Source organism: Notechis scutatus, chromosome 3 (assembly GCF_049901735.1).
Source record: "Notechis scutatus isolate UNSWTSFEM ecotype Mainland chromosome 3, rNotScu1.2, whole genome shotgun sequence".
In the NCBI taxonomy this organism is placed as follows: Eukaryota; Metazoa; Chordata; class Lepidosauria; order Squamata; family Elapidae; genus Notechis; species Notechis scutatus.
In genome coordinates, this window is record NC_142011.1 from 24,720,650 (window position 1) to 24,737,801 (window position 17,152).

The 17,152-nt window shown below is 37.3% G+C and overlaps 1 protein-coding gene across 3 annotated transcripts in view; it reads right to left on the reverse strand.

Moving 5' to 3' along the window:
- EYA2 (EYA transcriptional coactivator and phosphatase 2) overlaps positions 1 to 17,152 on the reverse strand; it is a 126,089-nt gene that overhangs the window by 26,641 nt on the left and 82,296 nt on the right. For all 3 annotated transcript variants that reach the window (XM_087959330.1, XM_026665009.2, XM_087959329.1), the window contains exons 6-9: positions 9,008 to 9,078; positions 5,811 to 5,985; positions 4,781 to 4,902; positions 2,918 to 3,001 (exon numbers count right to left, since the gene is read on the reverse strand). In XM_087959330.1, coding sequence (XP_087815456.1) covers positions 2,918 to 3,001; positions 4,781 to 4,902; positions 5,811 to 5,985; positions 9,008 to 9,078 — 452 coding nt within the window. The remainder of the gene's footprint in view (positions 1 to 2,917; positions 3,002 to 4,780; positions 4,903 to 5,810; positions 5,986 to 9,007; positions 9,079 to 17,152) is intronic.

The following is a 17,152-nucleotide window of genomic DNA, read 5'->3' on the forward strand; positions in this document are numbered from 1 at the left end:
ACGAGATCATGTAACCATAGCCAGGTGCCAGGATTGCAGTTATTCAGAGAAGCGGTCATGTGACATCTTGCTTAATAACTGCTTCACTCAATGATTCAGATTTTTGATTGGGTTGCCTAGAATTGGTTAGAATGGTGTCCCCAACATTTCTGGCTTTCCAGAGGAACAGTTTGGGGGTGGGGGGGAAAGAGGGGAGGAACACCAGCTCCACTTGTGCAAGTGGCGGGCATGTGTGCCCGCCACTTGCACAAACAGAGCTGTGCATGTGCATGCTTACTCACTCCTTGCGCAAGTGAAGCTGAGCATGCACACGAGCATGCACACTCACCCACTGCTTGTGCAAGTGGAGCTGCGTGCATGTGCTCACCCGCCGCTTGTGTGGCCCGATATCAAGTGGGAGATGGCCTGAGGATTGGCGACCTCTGGTTAGAAGATGGGCAGCAACATAAATGTTTTAAATAAATAAATTCCAGTCTCAATTGTGGACATAAGTCAACGAGTACCTGTACGGTGTTATGTTAAGCACAATGCATAATATATTTCATTTGTAGCTGCTGCTGGAGCATTTAAGGTTGAAGCAACCAAACGTGTTCTCTTTTCCAGAGAGGACGGGTAGAGTCCGTAAAAAGTCTTCAGAAGGTTTCTGTATCATCAACATTTTGAATTTTTTTACATGTGTTCAAATTTTAAAGGGGGCAATATATCTAAGCTTCGGCTTACTTATCCCAATTGTTGTAGGTATCATAAAGCTACAGCAGCTGGTAGAACCATAAAATGATGTCAAATCGTATTTCTGCAAACACTGCTGCAATAGGCAAGTCTATTTAAATAACTGCCAAGTTAGTAATACCATTCTAATAAATGCCAAACAGTCTTTTCCATACCACATGAAAGAAGCAACATGATGTAATATCAAAAGAGAATGAACTATTGTTTATCGGTAAAGAAAAAAAGTCTTGACAAGTTAAGGCCTGATTACAGTTCTGCTACTTTTTCTAGATACTTTGTGAAGCTTGTAGATGTGTAAAAGCTGTGAATTACACACATTATAATATTTGCAGAGAAATCCTCTAGTCGAATGTTGCATGCTGGAAAACTGCAATTATTTTGTGGTGAAGCCAAGTTTGCATCTGATATCTGGGAGCAAAGAATATGCCTGAAGTTACACCATGTTGTCAACATTTGATTTCCAAAAGCAAAAAACTGCAAAACAGGTTTTAGACACATTTATAAATCTCTGCAGGAAGATTCTAATCACATCCTTTTGGTAAACAGTGACAAAAGGATAATAATTTTAAACCTGAGTAATATTTTTAATATGCCCTCTCTGTAATGTTGGATGGGTCTGGAATGTTGTGAGTTTTTCTATAAAATTGACAGGAATCTTGTAGAAACATTTAGAAACATTTCCAACCTCCTTAGTATTACAAAGATCTGAGGCATTTCAGAAAAGCAATGCAGAAGTACATTGCATGCAGGAATATCTGCAAGGAATGGTCAAATGAGTCAGGATGGCAGCTGTTGACTTCAAAGAAGAAGGAGGGGCTTTGGGAAAGATGGCAGAATCAAATAAAAATTTAACACACAAAATTTATAACCTCAACCTCCATATTAAAACTTGCTTCAAGGACAAGTCAACATAGAGGCAGCAAAGATGGAGCTGATTTGGTCAAATTCTATTGTCCACATGCTCCAATGGTCAGCAAGTCCCGCCCCCCATTATTCAGTTGCAATCTGTCTTCTGGCCACTTAAATCTATTATTTTGTATATTTAGTCTAGTACAAGAGTACTCTGTAATCTTATTTTTTTTCTGTGTGACATATGTTTAGAAATTTTGAATAGTACTGTCATATTCCTCCTGTGTCTTTTCTTCTGGTGGTTTAGTATTCCTAATTCCTTTAGGCTCTTCTTAAGCTCTTAAAGACCAAGGTAAGCTTATATGAGAGTAGACTGGCTTTTAAACCAGCAGTGATTGGTGTCTAGCAATGAACTGAAAGACAATCAATGGTAATAATGTAGTTGCAAACCTCTCTAAAACAACTCCCGTCAATAATCTGGCATAGCACTGCAATCCAACTTTTCTACAGAAGCCCTCATATTGTGTTAAAGAAGTCTAAACCATTGGTAAATTAATTAAGAAATGCAAACTTTAAACACACTGAAATTTTCTAAGCATGAGCCAGAGCCTCTTCTTGAGGGAGATGGTCTCATCCCAATGTGATTAGCCTGTTCCACTCATTCCAGCAGTAAGGGCCTACTCTGGATCCTGTCTGCTGAAGAATTGTGGTTGGCAGAGTTCAGGAGAAGAGCCTTTTCTGCTGTAGCCCTGCTTCTGGAATGTTCTCCCGTTGGCACTGAGGTTCGCCCCAACACTTTTGGAAGAGCCTGAAAGTTTGTCTCTTCTGCTTTGCCTGGGACCCCGACAGGGCTTGCTACATTGGGGGTGGCTGACTGGGTAGAAAAGATGCCCTTTCCCAGACCACCCATCATCTTGGGTTTTTTAAAAAAATTAATCTCTCTATTTTAATTGTTAGACTTATTTTTACTTTTTATCATATTATTATCCGTCCAGAGTCACTGTATCAGTGAGATGGGGGAGGAGCATAAAATTAAATAAATAATAAAACAAATGTTCCTGCTCATTGCTGAAATCTAGCTGTCCTTGTTTAAAGGTGAATCCAGTACTAAGTTCAAACTATGAACTTGACTTTTCAAATACAACTCTATCCAAGTGTGCAAGTACATTATTAAAGTAAACCCAGTTGCCATAACTCAACTTTCAGACAACCTGGATGACTGAGAATCTTCACTGATATATCAAATGAGTAACAGTGTTTAGGATTCTGATGCCTTTACCCTTACAGTTTTCATTGAAGAAACAATGTTAGAAAATAACACAAGTGAATTGAACAGTACCTTCCCGTATCTGGAGGCAAACGTTCCCGTGAGTAAGGAGTGAAAAATAATTATCGTCTCATCCAAGTCCCATACAAACACACGCTGTCATAGAAAACAGGGGGGTGGAAAAATAGAGAAAAATACACCAATTACTGGCAAAAATACACTAATTTTGGATTAAATAACTATGTAAAGAAAAGCCTCTTTGCTTCCTCTCCATGATCTTGCTTGTGTGGGGCATTACCTCAGCTATTTGAAGATTTCCTGTTCCTAAAATATCTCACCCTTTTCTTCTTACATCTTCCTCTTGCTGTCAGAGTTCCAGAAGAATGCTTCCTTGAGTTGTCTCCCTTATTTATTTTAAACTGCTCCAAAAGACTAAGCCCAAACAAACAAAAACACCCTTTTCTTTAAAGTAATAAAAACAATTTCCTAGTCCTGATCTACTATTATAGAGCCGTGGTGGCGCAGTGGTTAGAATGCAGGAGTACTGCAGGGCTAACTCACTGCTCACTCCAAGAGTTCAATTCTGAGCAGCTCAAGGTTAACTCAGACTTCCATTCTTCCGAGGTCAGTAAAATGAGGGCCCAAATTGTTGGGGGTAGTATGCTGACTCTGTGAACTGCTTAGAGAGGGCTGTAAAAGCACTGTGAAGCAGTATATAAATCTAAGTGCTATTGCTATTATAACTGCAATAACGCTTCTGAAATTTTCAATGTGTTCCTTGCCTACATTTTTCCTTCACCTTCAAATAGTCACATTTTTACTGTGACTATTTCAAAGCATTAGCCCCTTTGAATATTGAGTGTCACATCAATAAATAATGTAATGCTTTAAAAAAAACCACTTGAAGCTTAGATTAGATGCATTCCTTTCTCTTTCATTTAAAACAGAAAGGTGAAGACAAGGCTGCTATCAAATATGTTTGGGATCCCAGTGCAGTCTCCACCAAGTTAATAAGCATCCCATTTGCCACTATCCTTCCCATAAATTTTAATAAATTCCTTCTCAATTGCAATATTAGCATGATATAAAGCAAAGCATGACTTTCTAGTGCCAAGTCATCCTTAGAAATAAAAATACTACATTGAGAAAAGCTGTCCAGAAAAAGAAAAACTGGCCTTTATTCTTATGAAGTTGTTCATATTTACTTGAGGTGTTTGAAGGCTGAAAATGTTATAGACATTTGGGCAATGCAGAATAATCTGCCTCTCCTTCTACCTGACAGCCCTTCAGATATGTGAAGACAACTATCATGTGTCTTAGCGTCCTTTGAAGATGTTCAATTCAGTGTATTCAAAGGTTCCTTACAAACTAGGCATTCACTGTCCTGTTCTCAGCATACAACACTCACATTGCTATGTTTATTTCAGGCAAAATCCCCAACTTTTTAAGCTGGTGGGCAAATATAAATCTTAATAGTATGGTAGTGGGTGTTCTTCCAAAAGAGGAAAGGCCCATTCACAAAATAGCTGCCATAGGGATATAAGCAATTATGAAGCATTGCTTTCCCAAAATGCTACCTGTCCACCCTTTCCCACCCCCCGCCCCCAAAGACAATTCTACCTCTGGTTCTCTCTAACATTTTTTTCCTGGGCAGTTCTAAAGAAAGCATTGGACTCTAGCATTGTTTAAGCAAGGTCCCGCAGGCATTCTTGGAAGTGAAGCTGATGCTGGAGAAGGCCTCTTTGCTTTGCAATATACTGGTTTTTCATTTTTGGGATTAAAGGAAGGTTTTAGAAAAATTAAAATTCAGGTGGGCTAGGGAACTAGTGGGCATAATGAAGAATTCTGGATGACATTAGTGCTTCATAATACCATCTTGGAGATGCCAGATTTAAGCACCAAAGAAAGGGGGTACGAACCCCTTATTACTCTTACCTCAATATCAGTGTCTCCTGCCGGGGATGGATCACTGCTTCTTTTTGATCGTCCTCGTAGTTTTCCATCAGTTCCCCTATGCTGTCTGTCAGATTCTATGCCTTTAGGTGTTGTATATTCACCTATAACAGGAATCTGACTTAAAGTAACATCCTAAGTTATTATTCTTAGGCTGTTTCAACAAAGTACCCAAAATATCAAAGCAACATTCATTCCAACAACAGAAATTACAGACATAAGTTCGTAAAATATTTCTGATTTTTTTCTCTGTTGGAAAGGGATGAAAAAGTTGTATTTTTCTGCCAGTTCTTTAGCTTTTCTTATTATTTCTCAGTATATACAGTACATAGCATATTTTTCGTACTGTAAGACGCACCTGACCATAAGACACACCTAGGTTTAGAGGAAGAAAACAAGAAAAAATATCAGGCGGAGCCTGAGAGGACCACAGATAGGTGTCCTCTCATGTGCCTGCTCTGCCTATTGACTCCTGCACTGCGGAAAAGAGACAGAAGAGGCGGGCAATGACAAAGACAAAGAGATGGGGTTCAGCACTCTAAAAGGACCCCGCAGCGGTGGCCCAGCTGCTATTCACCAAAGGACCGGCACTGGTGCACAGACATTTCTACTCACATTTTTTTTGGGGGGGGGGGGAGTGCGTCTTATGGAGCGAAAAATACAGTGAATGACCAAGTCTTTGTTTATACTTTGTGATGTTAGCTGGTATCATCATTACCATAATACTGAGGTTGTGTAGTTTTCAAATAATATCATTATATATTTATAGGTACAGAAATTGATTTTTAAAAGAAATGCAATAATTATTATTTTAGGGAAAATCACAAAGTAAACTAAATGTAAAATTTCTTCTGGTTTTTTTTTTAAATCACAGAAAAATGTTAGAAACAAAAATATTTTACATATGCAGTAAAAATAGAATCTGCACCTAGTTCCTGATTTCAATTAAGGTTTAAGAGATTAATCTACAATATCAATAATGAAAAATACATTTCTAGTTCGAAGCCCTTACCAGGAAGTGATTCTGAGCTCTGACCGCTAACGTGTGATGACTCTTGGAGAGAATAAGGTGACGTTGGGATGGTTGATGGGCTAATGTTATTTGCAGACATATATGATGAATTGTAGGAAGAGTTGTAATACTGTGAATACTGGCTTTGTGTGAAGGTGGGATATGAAGAATACTCCTTTAAAAGAAGAGACATAATTCTAATTATTCTTTTCTATTATTTCTGTATACATTTGCACTAGTCATTTTTAAACATTTTATTAGATTAAAATACAAAATTACAAAAGCAAATAGGGAGACGCGGTGCGGTGGTGGGGAAAGGGGAAAGAGAAGTAAAGGGGGGAGGGAGAAAAAAACCTCTGACTTCCGACTCCCTCCGTTGCAGTAAAATAAAGCATTAACATCGAACCTCAACTTTTTACTTTTCCATAATAATATAAACTAGCCATTTCTATAAAAAAACAATTCAATCTAATCAATAAAACTCAAAATCAAAGTTTCGTTTTTCCCCCCACCTCAAGCACAAAGCCCAGGAAGCAGTCTCCATTGTAGCAACTAAAATACTTATATTCTTTTCCTTTTAATTTCCTTATAATCCCTTCCTTTTCTGCTATGTCCTCCTCTTCCAATTCCCCACTTTCTTCCCTCCATCTGTCCTGGTTCGGGGATTCCTTTATCTCCCTCCATAAATATCGGTACATAACAGAAGTATTTTCTATATGGCTGCATTACCAACAAATACCAGAAGAAAAACACAGAGAAACTTAAATGTGCAATATCGCATGAGTATTTCCCCCCCCAAAGAAGTCTCTATATTGTACTTGTTTATTCAGCAGCACAGCTGCCATTGTTTTAAAAAACAGGGAATTGAAATTGAATATAATAAAAAATAAATAAAATAGGGGGGAGGGGAAAGTACTTATATTCTTTTCTTTGATCGAACTGTCAATTTAGCCATTTCTGCCAATTCCAACAGCTTCTGTAGCCATATAATTCTAATTATTCCATGCAAGCAAAACATCCTGACTGCAGCCAATATATAAAAGTTGTGCATTTATGGAATACATTTTTGGAATTTTTATTCTGGTCATCTGTCATAGTTGAACTACAAATTTACAGATCTGCAGGTACTCTATGTGTGGGGTGTGTACAAAAATGTGTCTAGGGGGTTTTATTCAGCCCACGGGCTGATGATTCCTCATTCAGGTCTAGAGACTGAGGCAGAGGTCTTCTTCTTGAAATCCTTTTTAATTAGTCTGCCATGGACTAAATCTCGCCCCACTCCATCCCAGAGGAAGCTGCTGTCAAAACTTATGGAAAAAGAATTAAAGAGTGTAATTCTTAAACATTTTGTGTCCCATAGAACTTGAATTTAGCCTTGAATACTCATTTCAACATTTGTGTGAAGAAAAAAGAGAGAGGAGTGATTTCATACTTGGATTACATTAACTTAACCAGCAGTCTTCCTTATATAGCCTTTCTAAATATAATGTATTTATACCATTTATTTATAGATATGATTTACACATACAAGAGTGAACATACACAAAACATAGTTTGTAAAAGGAAAACAAAATCAGGAAGGTCATCTTCCCTCCCCACTTCATGCTCACAAAAGTTGCCATGTGATACATTAAAGCTTAAAAAACAAAGCAAAACGGAAACAACCAATGACTACCTAAAGCCAAGCATGGCAAAGAAACAACTTTACACGATGATAGAAACTGCTAGTTTTTCTTTTTTTTAAGCTGTTCATACAAGTACTGTATGAAATGCTTTCATATTGCAACTGAAGTGTTGACCAAGGACCAAGAGCAGGAAGACAAGGGTAAGGGAAAGATGGAGGTGAAGGAAGGGGAAAGATAAGGAAATAGTTTTGAGAGTAGTTGTTGCTAGGTTTCCTGTCAAGCTATTGAGCTCTGTAAGTGTTCATATTCATGCTTTGTTTTGGTCTCCAAATATCAAGATATGATAAATTATTATCTGAATAACAAAATCTTAAGGTTGTATGGTAATGTCAATTCCTGAACAATGAATTCTAGAAGGTGATGCTAGATGAGTTGTCCCAGTGTTTGATTTACAGAACTCTTAAGAGCTGTTTGTCACTCATATTATTTAACAACTATTACACAGAGCTAGTGGGAAGGAGAATAGAATCAGCAAGAGATTCTGATTATAGTTTAATTAACACACATATAAGCAACTACACATTTCTATCTTCTGTCCATAGGTCACAACCCTTTGAATTGATATAATGTATGCATAAGGCTAGAAAAGAGATGTTTATTAAGTCAAACAGAATTACTATACTGTAGACCAGCGTCCCCCAACATTTTGGGCACCATGGGCTGGTTCCGTGGAAAGAGGTTTTTCTGCATACCAGAAGGGGCATGCTGCCTGCATCCCATGGATAGGGCTTCACTTGTTTGTGCCACCCAGTTTCTGGCATGCTGTGGCCCAGTGCCAGTCCATGGATTGAAGGTTGGGGACCCCTGCTATAGACTACTTCAGACAGAGATCTCTAATATCGTAATACTGTTAAATGTGCCTGCTAAAGTGCTAAGTGTACAGTTTGATCACTTAGATCTGATACTAATTTGAAACTGATACTGATCTGAAAATTCAGATAGAAATTATGATATTTGTTCTGGCTGATCTTTTGCTCCTACTCAGAGTAGGAGAAGCTTTATCTTAGTTACAACTGCTTTATTGATAGAAGGACAATTTATTACATTTTATCAGGGAGTTCAACTGGTGCAATCCAGAACATGATGGAAGTAAAGTGATCAGAAACTGCAATTGTTTTATTACATCAATTCTATTATTGCACAGATCGGTAGTGTGTTTCTAGGACCACATTCAAGTGCTGGTAAATTCTTATTGGCTTAGGACCAAGTTGTCATCTCTTTCAATCTGTCAGTCTCTTAAATGAAAGTCTGGAGTCTGTTGTTGAACCAACAATGTATATGTAAGTTTTAATGTGTTGCTTTTTTGTTTTTCTGCCATTTTCACCATTTAATTTTGCTTGATTTTGCTGAGTTGAATACTCTGTTATCAATCTTGATTCTAAGATATTTTATCATTCATTTTCATAGTGACTAGTTGATGGCAACTGAAGAGGCTGGAAAGGAAAGGCAGTCCATAAATATTGTCAAGGTAAAAGAACCATCTTTTCATACTTTAAAAAACTGAATTTGTACCTGGTGCAACCCTGTGCTGAACCCTGCAGAACCCGTCAGGCCATTAGGTCCCTGGTAAATCCCTGAGGTACCTATGCCAAAAAGAGAGGACAAGAAAACAAAAGAGAAGATAAATTATACGTTATTAGGCTCAATTTAAGTAGATTTGATGGACCATCTGACAAACATAAAGGAAAATTTTAGATCAGGATTTGTGGCCAGGGGTTGAAGTTAAACCTGACATTGTAATTTCCATGTATCGTCTATCTCAAAAGTATAAAAAACTGTACATATAATTTTTGCAATAGTGACCAGAAGGCAATTCCAATTTCCCAGAAAGGAGATTGAGAGATCCCTTTTAGTCCTAGGGTTATATGTCACTCAACTATTTCTGATTTTAAGAATCTGCTGCTATGAACCTCATCACAAAAACAGCAGATTGAGCCCAGGATTGTCCACTCTAGCTAGCATTATTTTAGAATACAGGTCTTTCCCACTATCTACTATCTTTAAAAAAACAAGTGGAGAAGCTAAGGTTTTCAGGATATAATAAACATTTATCTGTCTCTTAGCTATGGATAACTCAATTACCTGCAGATACAGTATGAGGCAAGGTGATCTCAAGACCCATCCAGAACTTCAGTCATTTGGATCTTAATTATTTGAAACTCATATGGGGATTTCCTGAATGTCTCCTACATATCTTCAAAACTCTTAATGAAAACAGTCTGCTGATCCCAGAAATAGGCAATCATTTTTCAGAGGGTGGCAAATTTAAGGGGATATTCTCAGAGGACCTGCCTCTGTTGCTACCTACAATATAAAGAATTTGATTTGATTTGTACATAAGTAATAAAGGGAATCCCTGTGGCAGGTTTGTTTTTGTGCATGGATGCCTCTTATTAAAATGTATAGGAGTGTACAAAATTAGAACTCATAATTGTAACGTGTACAAGAAACACATTGGAAGTCTCTGATGACTTTTACACTTTAGACGTTATTACTAAGGCAAGGCTTCCTACTATTCCTGAATTTTGTTCTGGATCCCTGGCTATGCGCTGAGCATGAATTAGCTTGTTTCTGTTTTTATTTTGGGCAACTAGAACTCAAACAATCAATCCCCTGATGCAGTTTTCTTTTAATTCCAGAGACAGCCAGCTCTTTTAACCATAGGATAGAATAAACGCATGGGACCAGTGAAATATTCTCTTAGCTAAAGTGCAGGAACAAATAGTCTCCATGCTGTGTCCTTTTTTTGAATATCCGTTTGTTTTGTTTTTAGTTTAAGATCCCAGATTAAGTAGAACAGACAGCTGAACAAACTGCAGCTTGCCAAATACGGACAGTCACAAAAGCACATGCAGGGAGAAATAAATCTCAGCACCCCTCCCCCAAATCAAACCACTCAAGGAAGAGAATCTGCTTCCAGAACTAATTTGCCATCACATCTGGCTTTTAAAAACTTTTTTTTTTTTTACAAGGAGGTGGGGTGGATTAAAAGCAGAGGCTGGGTCAAGAGCTAATATGGTTCAACAAGGAATCTGCCTTAGGGTGAAAGCCTAAGCCATTATCTCCTCTTGAAATTCTTATTGGACAATTCATGTCCTGGAGATAAATCATAGATGGTTATGTATCCGTGAACAACTTTGTGTTTCCAAACCCTTCTGAAAACAAACAAGCAAACAAACAAATAAAATATTGTCTAAGCATGCTCAGCGCCTGAAATAAAATTCTTGTATATTCAGAGAGTTGGACTAGAATGAACTGAAGACAACACAGTTGAAGCAAAATAGTACTTTATTTGGTTCCACCAGACTAAAAAAAATCAAGTAAAATTTTTCCTTAACAATGAAAAAGGGGATTTTTTTTACAGCAGCTATCCTAGTTTTAGTTGAAGAACAAAGAACCCCTTTATCCAATGCAGAACTAAATAACTTACAACAGCAAGTTTAAGTATAGTGGGCAATGGCTTCCAATGGAATGGGAATGAAACAGGAGGTGAGGGCCTATGGTGGATTAAATGTCCCTGCAAGTGTCTCCATAAGAGGGGAAAGCACCGCAGCAAGGATCAGTGACCTGGTGGCAGGTTCTTGCTAACAAAATTATTTCCAGAAAAGGAGAGTTAGGAAATTGCACACTTGTGATTTGGATAGTTACTTCTTATGAGGAGACCACAAGAATTGATTTTTTGTCTCTAGTTGCTTGGGGCCAAGATTATATCACACTTAAAACCTCTGTCTAGCCTTATAGATATATAATAAATAAAAGCCTCACTTCCTTAGACATTTTTGGACACAATGAATTTACAAATTATGAGAGATCTTCCAAACAGCAGGAAAGAACAAAGACACTTGATGAGTGCCTCAAGAGAACTTGCATAATCATTGAACTATCAGGGCCAGAATTGAGGTGGCTCCTGAAATGCCTACAAAGCTTGCCTTGACTAAATAGACATCCCTTGGACTTCAACCAATGGTTTTCATACTAAAATACAGGAAACGTGCTAATACAAAGTCAGTACTGTCTGTATTCAAAATGTTTCCTCTGTCTTTTAAAACCTACACCAGGCTTTATTTCCTGTGGGAATTTTCAAAACTAATACAAATGATAAACAGGCAAAACAGACCAGCTGGAGAAAAGTAAAACTTATTGTTTTCTGTTGTTTTTATTATGGGTTGATCTAATATTGCTCTGATCTACTTATTTATCATATTATATCTATTCAGACCACCAGGGTGGAAAGGCAGAACATGTTATGGGTCCCATGGATTAGGGATTGTCATCTGGTGGAACCACAAAAAATGGCCACTTGGTGGTGGCCTCTCCATTATGGAACATGATTCCCCCCTGAGGTACGGTTGGTTCCCCCTCCCCACCCCAGTGCATGAAAAGCCCTAAAAATGTGGCTTTGTCAGCAGGCTTGGGGACCACAAATGGAAATGGGACTCAATCAAATGGCTAATCTAATCTAAAATAGGATAATCTTTATTATTACTTTTTTGTTACTTTTTTCTGTTAATATACTGTCACACATTAAAAAATGAAATTCTGATGCCTGATCTCAAAAGAATATATATATATATATATATATATATACATATACATACATCAGAGGTGGTATTCAGCAGGTTCTGACCAATTCTGGAGAACCAGTAGAAAAAATTTGGAATAGTTCAGAGAACCGGCCAATACCACCTGTGACTGGCCCCGCCCCCATCTCTTCTCTGCCTCCCGCGTCCCAGCTGATCGGCTGGGTCTTCTTTGGTAGCCCTGCACAGCTGGAAAGCAGGTTAGTGGGGTGGAGAGGGAATGGGGATTTTACAGTATCCTTCCCTTGCCACGCCCACCAAGTCGCGCCCACAGAACCGGTAGTAAATTTTTTTGAATCCCACCACTGACATACATATTCTTTTGAGATTAGGCATCAGAATTATGTGTGTATATGTACACAAATACATACTACCCATACATATACATATGATAGATAGATAGATAGATAGATAGATAGATAGATAGATAGATAGATAGATAGATAGATAGATAGATAATTATATGATGAATTTTAAAACTTTTAAAATGTTGTAAGCTGCACAGAATCACTTGTCTGTGAGTTACGCAGCTATATAAATTTGTTTAATGAATAAATAATGAATAAAGAGAATCACAGGAAGTAATATTTCAATTCCAAATCACAGGAAGTAGTATTTCCATTCTCTTTTGCATTCATTAGACTGCATTTTCACCCTTGTGCCTATATTCAGGCAAACTGCAAAAGAAAGAACAATGATGGAAAACACAGGACAGGAAGAGAAATAGAGTAAACTGAGGATTTTCTTTATTTTCCATCAGCCAAGAATGCGGGAATCATGGACTTAAGTTACAGAAAGACATATTTTGTTGTCAGAATATTTAAAAGAAAACTTTCTAACCACAGCAGCATAGGAAATCATGTTTAAAACAATGTATAGCATGGTATCTAAATAATCTAAATGAAAATAGAAATATGTCTTTCCACTGCCAGTTTTTTTCTTTCCAGAAACTGCCCTTGATTGTTGCTTCTCCATCTTTTTGGCCTAGCTGTTCTTAATAATTACACAAACTTCAAAACATTTATATTTTTCAGAGTAGCTCCTGAAATTATTGGAGGAGTGCACATCCAGCTAAAGGAAGCTGATTTCCGGCTGGTGGCTCTTTTGGGAATGTCTGATGCAAAACCTGTACAGGGAAAAAAAATGTACAAGTTGCTTGTGTAAGTCTAATGCAGATTGATGCGTGTGTGGTAGCTCTCCATAAACAGCATGCGGACAAAGCTGCTCAGATTCTTTGCTAATTTTTAGAGCTTCTGACCTTTGCAACAGGAAGGGCAGATGGGTAAATGATACATTTATTCACCTATTCTGATGGTGGGTCTGAGACATTCGGCTTCCATTCAATCATATGTATTCCTTTAAAATGAGAACTGCACGCCAAGATCTTTTCCTTCTGGATCTTCTCCACATGGAGCATAGTTCACATCTGTGTTCAATCAAATCAGCTGCTAAAATGTCACAATGCCCTCATTCACAGGTAACATAGAGAACATTTAGCTGGTAATAAAACAACTTAGATATTAGAAGAGAACAGCTCTTCGAATATTCAGTACTGGAAGGTACTCAGTAGGAACACTCAAAATTGAACTTGCTCTATGGACTTCCCTAATGATAGATTGTGAAATGGGACATCGAAATGTAAAAGAGCAACTTGCAAACTGAGACCATTAGTAAGTCTATGAATGAAATAATCTGCATCCTTTCATGAGAAACTGATTCCATTTGCAAATTCTTTCATGTTTTTTAAATGTGTGCTCATCCTTGAACCACAGATGTGGCCCTACCTCAAGCATAGCCTGAAGATCCTTGTGGCCACCCAATCTGTTAAAATACTGAAGAAAAAACTCTGCCAATCCAATAAAATTAAACTGCCAGATATAAAATGAGCCTTCAATGCTATGTAAATGTTTCGATGCTGGGAAAATTACACCGTTTCTATACATATTATATTTAGCATATAAAAAGATGCCCTAAGCTAGAAAAGTTACTTTAAAAAAATCAGCTAATATACATTCTTATAATCAGTTAATGGGGTACTTTAATCAAGCTATAACATATCCTCATCAATAAGCAATTTAATAATTATATTTGAAGGTACAGTTAATCAGTGATCATCAAGTTCCAGCTGTACTCAATATTGTACTGTAGCTCTACTTAAATGAACAAATAATTTTAAAAGTGGAACCAGATGGACAGCTACTTATCGTACTTTGAATCAAGTCTTTTTCAAAAGATGCGTCAATAGACATGCTATTTTATACTGCATAAAGTTGGAAAAGTCTTTTCTTCATTTGGGCTCTGATGTTACCATGTCTTTGATGTGCTTGTGCCTGGCAGAAATCAGATGCCCTGACCAAGTATTCTACCTGTTTTCACTCATTCACTACGACTAACACTCTTTCTTCTGCTTCTTTAACCTTTTTTTTTACATAAATATTATAAAAAGTAGCAGCTCACTACTGGAGATCTGATTTGGGATGTTGTTTTTTAATTGTCCCTAAAACTTAGTTCTTTGTTCAGGTCCTACTGATGCAACTAGATTTTTTCTCCCATCTCATACTAGATTTACAAGTTTGTAAGTAATTTCAACATAACTGCCCTACTATAAAAATCCTAAACCAAGGGTCAGCAACCTTTCGCCAGAAAGCAACTAACTGGTGACCCCCCCCCCCCAAAAAAAACAGATTTACCCATCACACAAGAGAAAGGGAGAGAGCACTCGCTACCTGCTCAGACAGCCATGTTGGCACTGGCTTCATCAGTTAGCTTGGTGTTGGGTAGAGCAACAAATTCTCTGAAATGACAGAGGCAGCAATGGCCTCTGGCACCTACAGAGAAGGTTGCAGACCTGTCCTTGATTTTGTCACCCACTATTGACATGTATGCAGTGACCTGAAAGAGAGGTAATTGAAGCAGCATATGGATCAACAGTGGGACCACTTAAATACCTGCCGTTACAGCTTTCTGCCAACTCAAGTATGGGTGTAGGACACTTCATCAAAGCAGTAGAGAAAGGCACTCAATCCAACATGAGAGAATTGAGTTTCAGAAAAGTAAGTATGCCTAAGCAAGTTTCAATTTTAAATAATCTGATATGCTTTAAAAATGTTACAGCCGAGTACTGTCTATGCATGCGTGCATGGGTACATGTCACTGAAATTTGAGCAATTGCCCGTAGTCTAAAATGTTCCACTGGCCAATGCTGTTAATTTGCTAGTAGGAAAACTGCTATATTTACAATCTACAGAAGTTCCTCCAAAATCACTGCTTTTCTTTTCAGTATGAGTTATATATTGAAATAAGCAAGATGTTTATTTTTATAATAAACATCTAATGTTTATTTTATAATAAAAGCAAGACACCAAGATGTTTATTTTTATAATACAACTGATGCTTATTGTTTACTATAATCAGTATTTTAAAATATCAAATAATTGCTTTTTTAAAAAAAAAATCATGTAAAATTCTTGTTTTGTTGACTTTCTGTGGAAAACTGCTAATCTACTAATTAAATTTTGGACTAGAGCTCATAAACATTCCAGCAAAAATGGCTAGGAGATTATAGAACTATAGTTCCAATTACCTGAAATTATAGTTTGAATTTTTCTTTTGCTATTATTCCACCCTAAGACTAATTTTAACTCCTAAAGTGAAATCCCTCTTCTATAATCATGGAGCCTACTGGGTCACCTTTGGCCAGTCACATACTTATGCCATAATTCCACGGCCAGTCATATATTGCAACAAGCTACTGTCTGTTTACTAAGCCACAATTGGTGGGGCTAAACACCACCCTATACTAAAAGTACAATATTATGACCAAGCATGATGTGTGAGCCTAACCATTGTATTTAAGACTAGCCTGCTTTTGAGATTAACATGCTACAACAGGGAAAAATTAAAATTAAATATACTATCTCAAGTTGCTTGGAGGAATATATTGGCCAACTCCCTATATTAGTGTCATTGTGATGTAAATAGCAACAGAACTTATTATTACTTTAAACCATTAACATACACAATGGTTTTTACTACATCCAGGTTCTGCCAACTCAATCTTAGTTTACAATCTAAAAGGTAAAAATAAGCAGAGTAAAATTATGCATTTATTTTAAACAAATATAGTTGCTTTGAGAATGTCCAATTTTCTGGTGGAAGTGTCTTCTTGGCTTGCTCATAATACCAGATGGAATGATTTGTGCAGTCCTAACTAACTGGAGAGATAATGAAGAAAAGGCTATACATGATTTTGATACTAAATCATTTTTTTTGCCATGCATTGTAAGTTTTTTCTTCTGCTAAATGATCTCCAACATTTACTCTTTTTCTCTGTATAATAGAACTCTGTACAATAGGTGCACTATTGTGGTTCCTATCAGAAGGAATAACTTCAGCTTCCAGAACTAGTTTGGCAATCTTTGTCTCCAGGTTCAATTTTCATCCTTCATTTCAGGCAAGGAGAATGGAATAGTGTGGTCATCTCAGGCAATAGAAGTCTCTTTGCTATATATAAAGCATGATTAAATCAGAAAGCTACTAACCACACATGTTGGAAAGGACCTTGCTTGGGACTGCTGTGGAAGAAATGGTGAACTGAATACCTAACTCACCCTGAGTGGAGATGATGATTGTGATGGAATGAAAAACTGGCGAATATGCGGTCTTTGGGAGGAGAAGATTTGGAATCTCCCCCAAATGTTCCAAACAGTTGCTCCTGATTAGGAAAGTGGTCTCCAGTAGATTTATTGCTCTGGGAAATGACAGAACACCATCTTCACTTAACCCTGGTGGATGCCTTTATTGATACACTATATACTCATATACTTCCTTTTCTAATTATTACTGGAAATTTTCTATTAATTCCTTTTCTGCTGAAATTTTCTATTAATTCCTTTTCTGCTATTAGAAACCTTTGGAATGAAAAGTGCCATATGAATCTCCTCCAATCTTTCTTGAAAATTTTTTAAAATACTGGTTTCAGAACATACATAATACGTGTGTGTGTGTGTGTGTGAGAGAGAGAGAGAGAGAGAGAGAGAGAGAGACAACAAAAAGATGACAAGTATTTTGGGAAGTT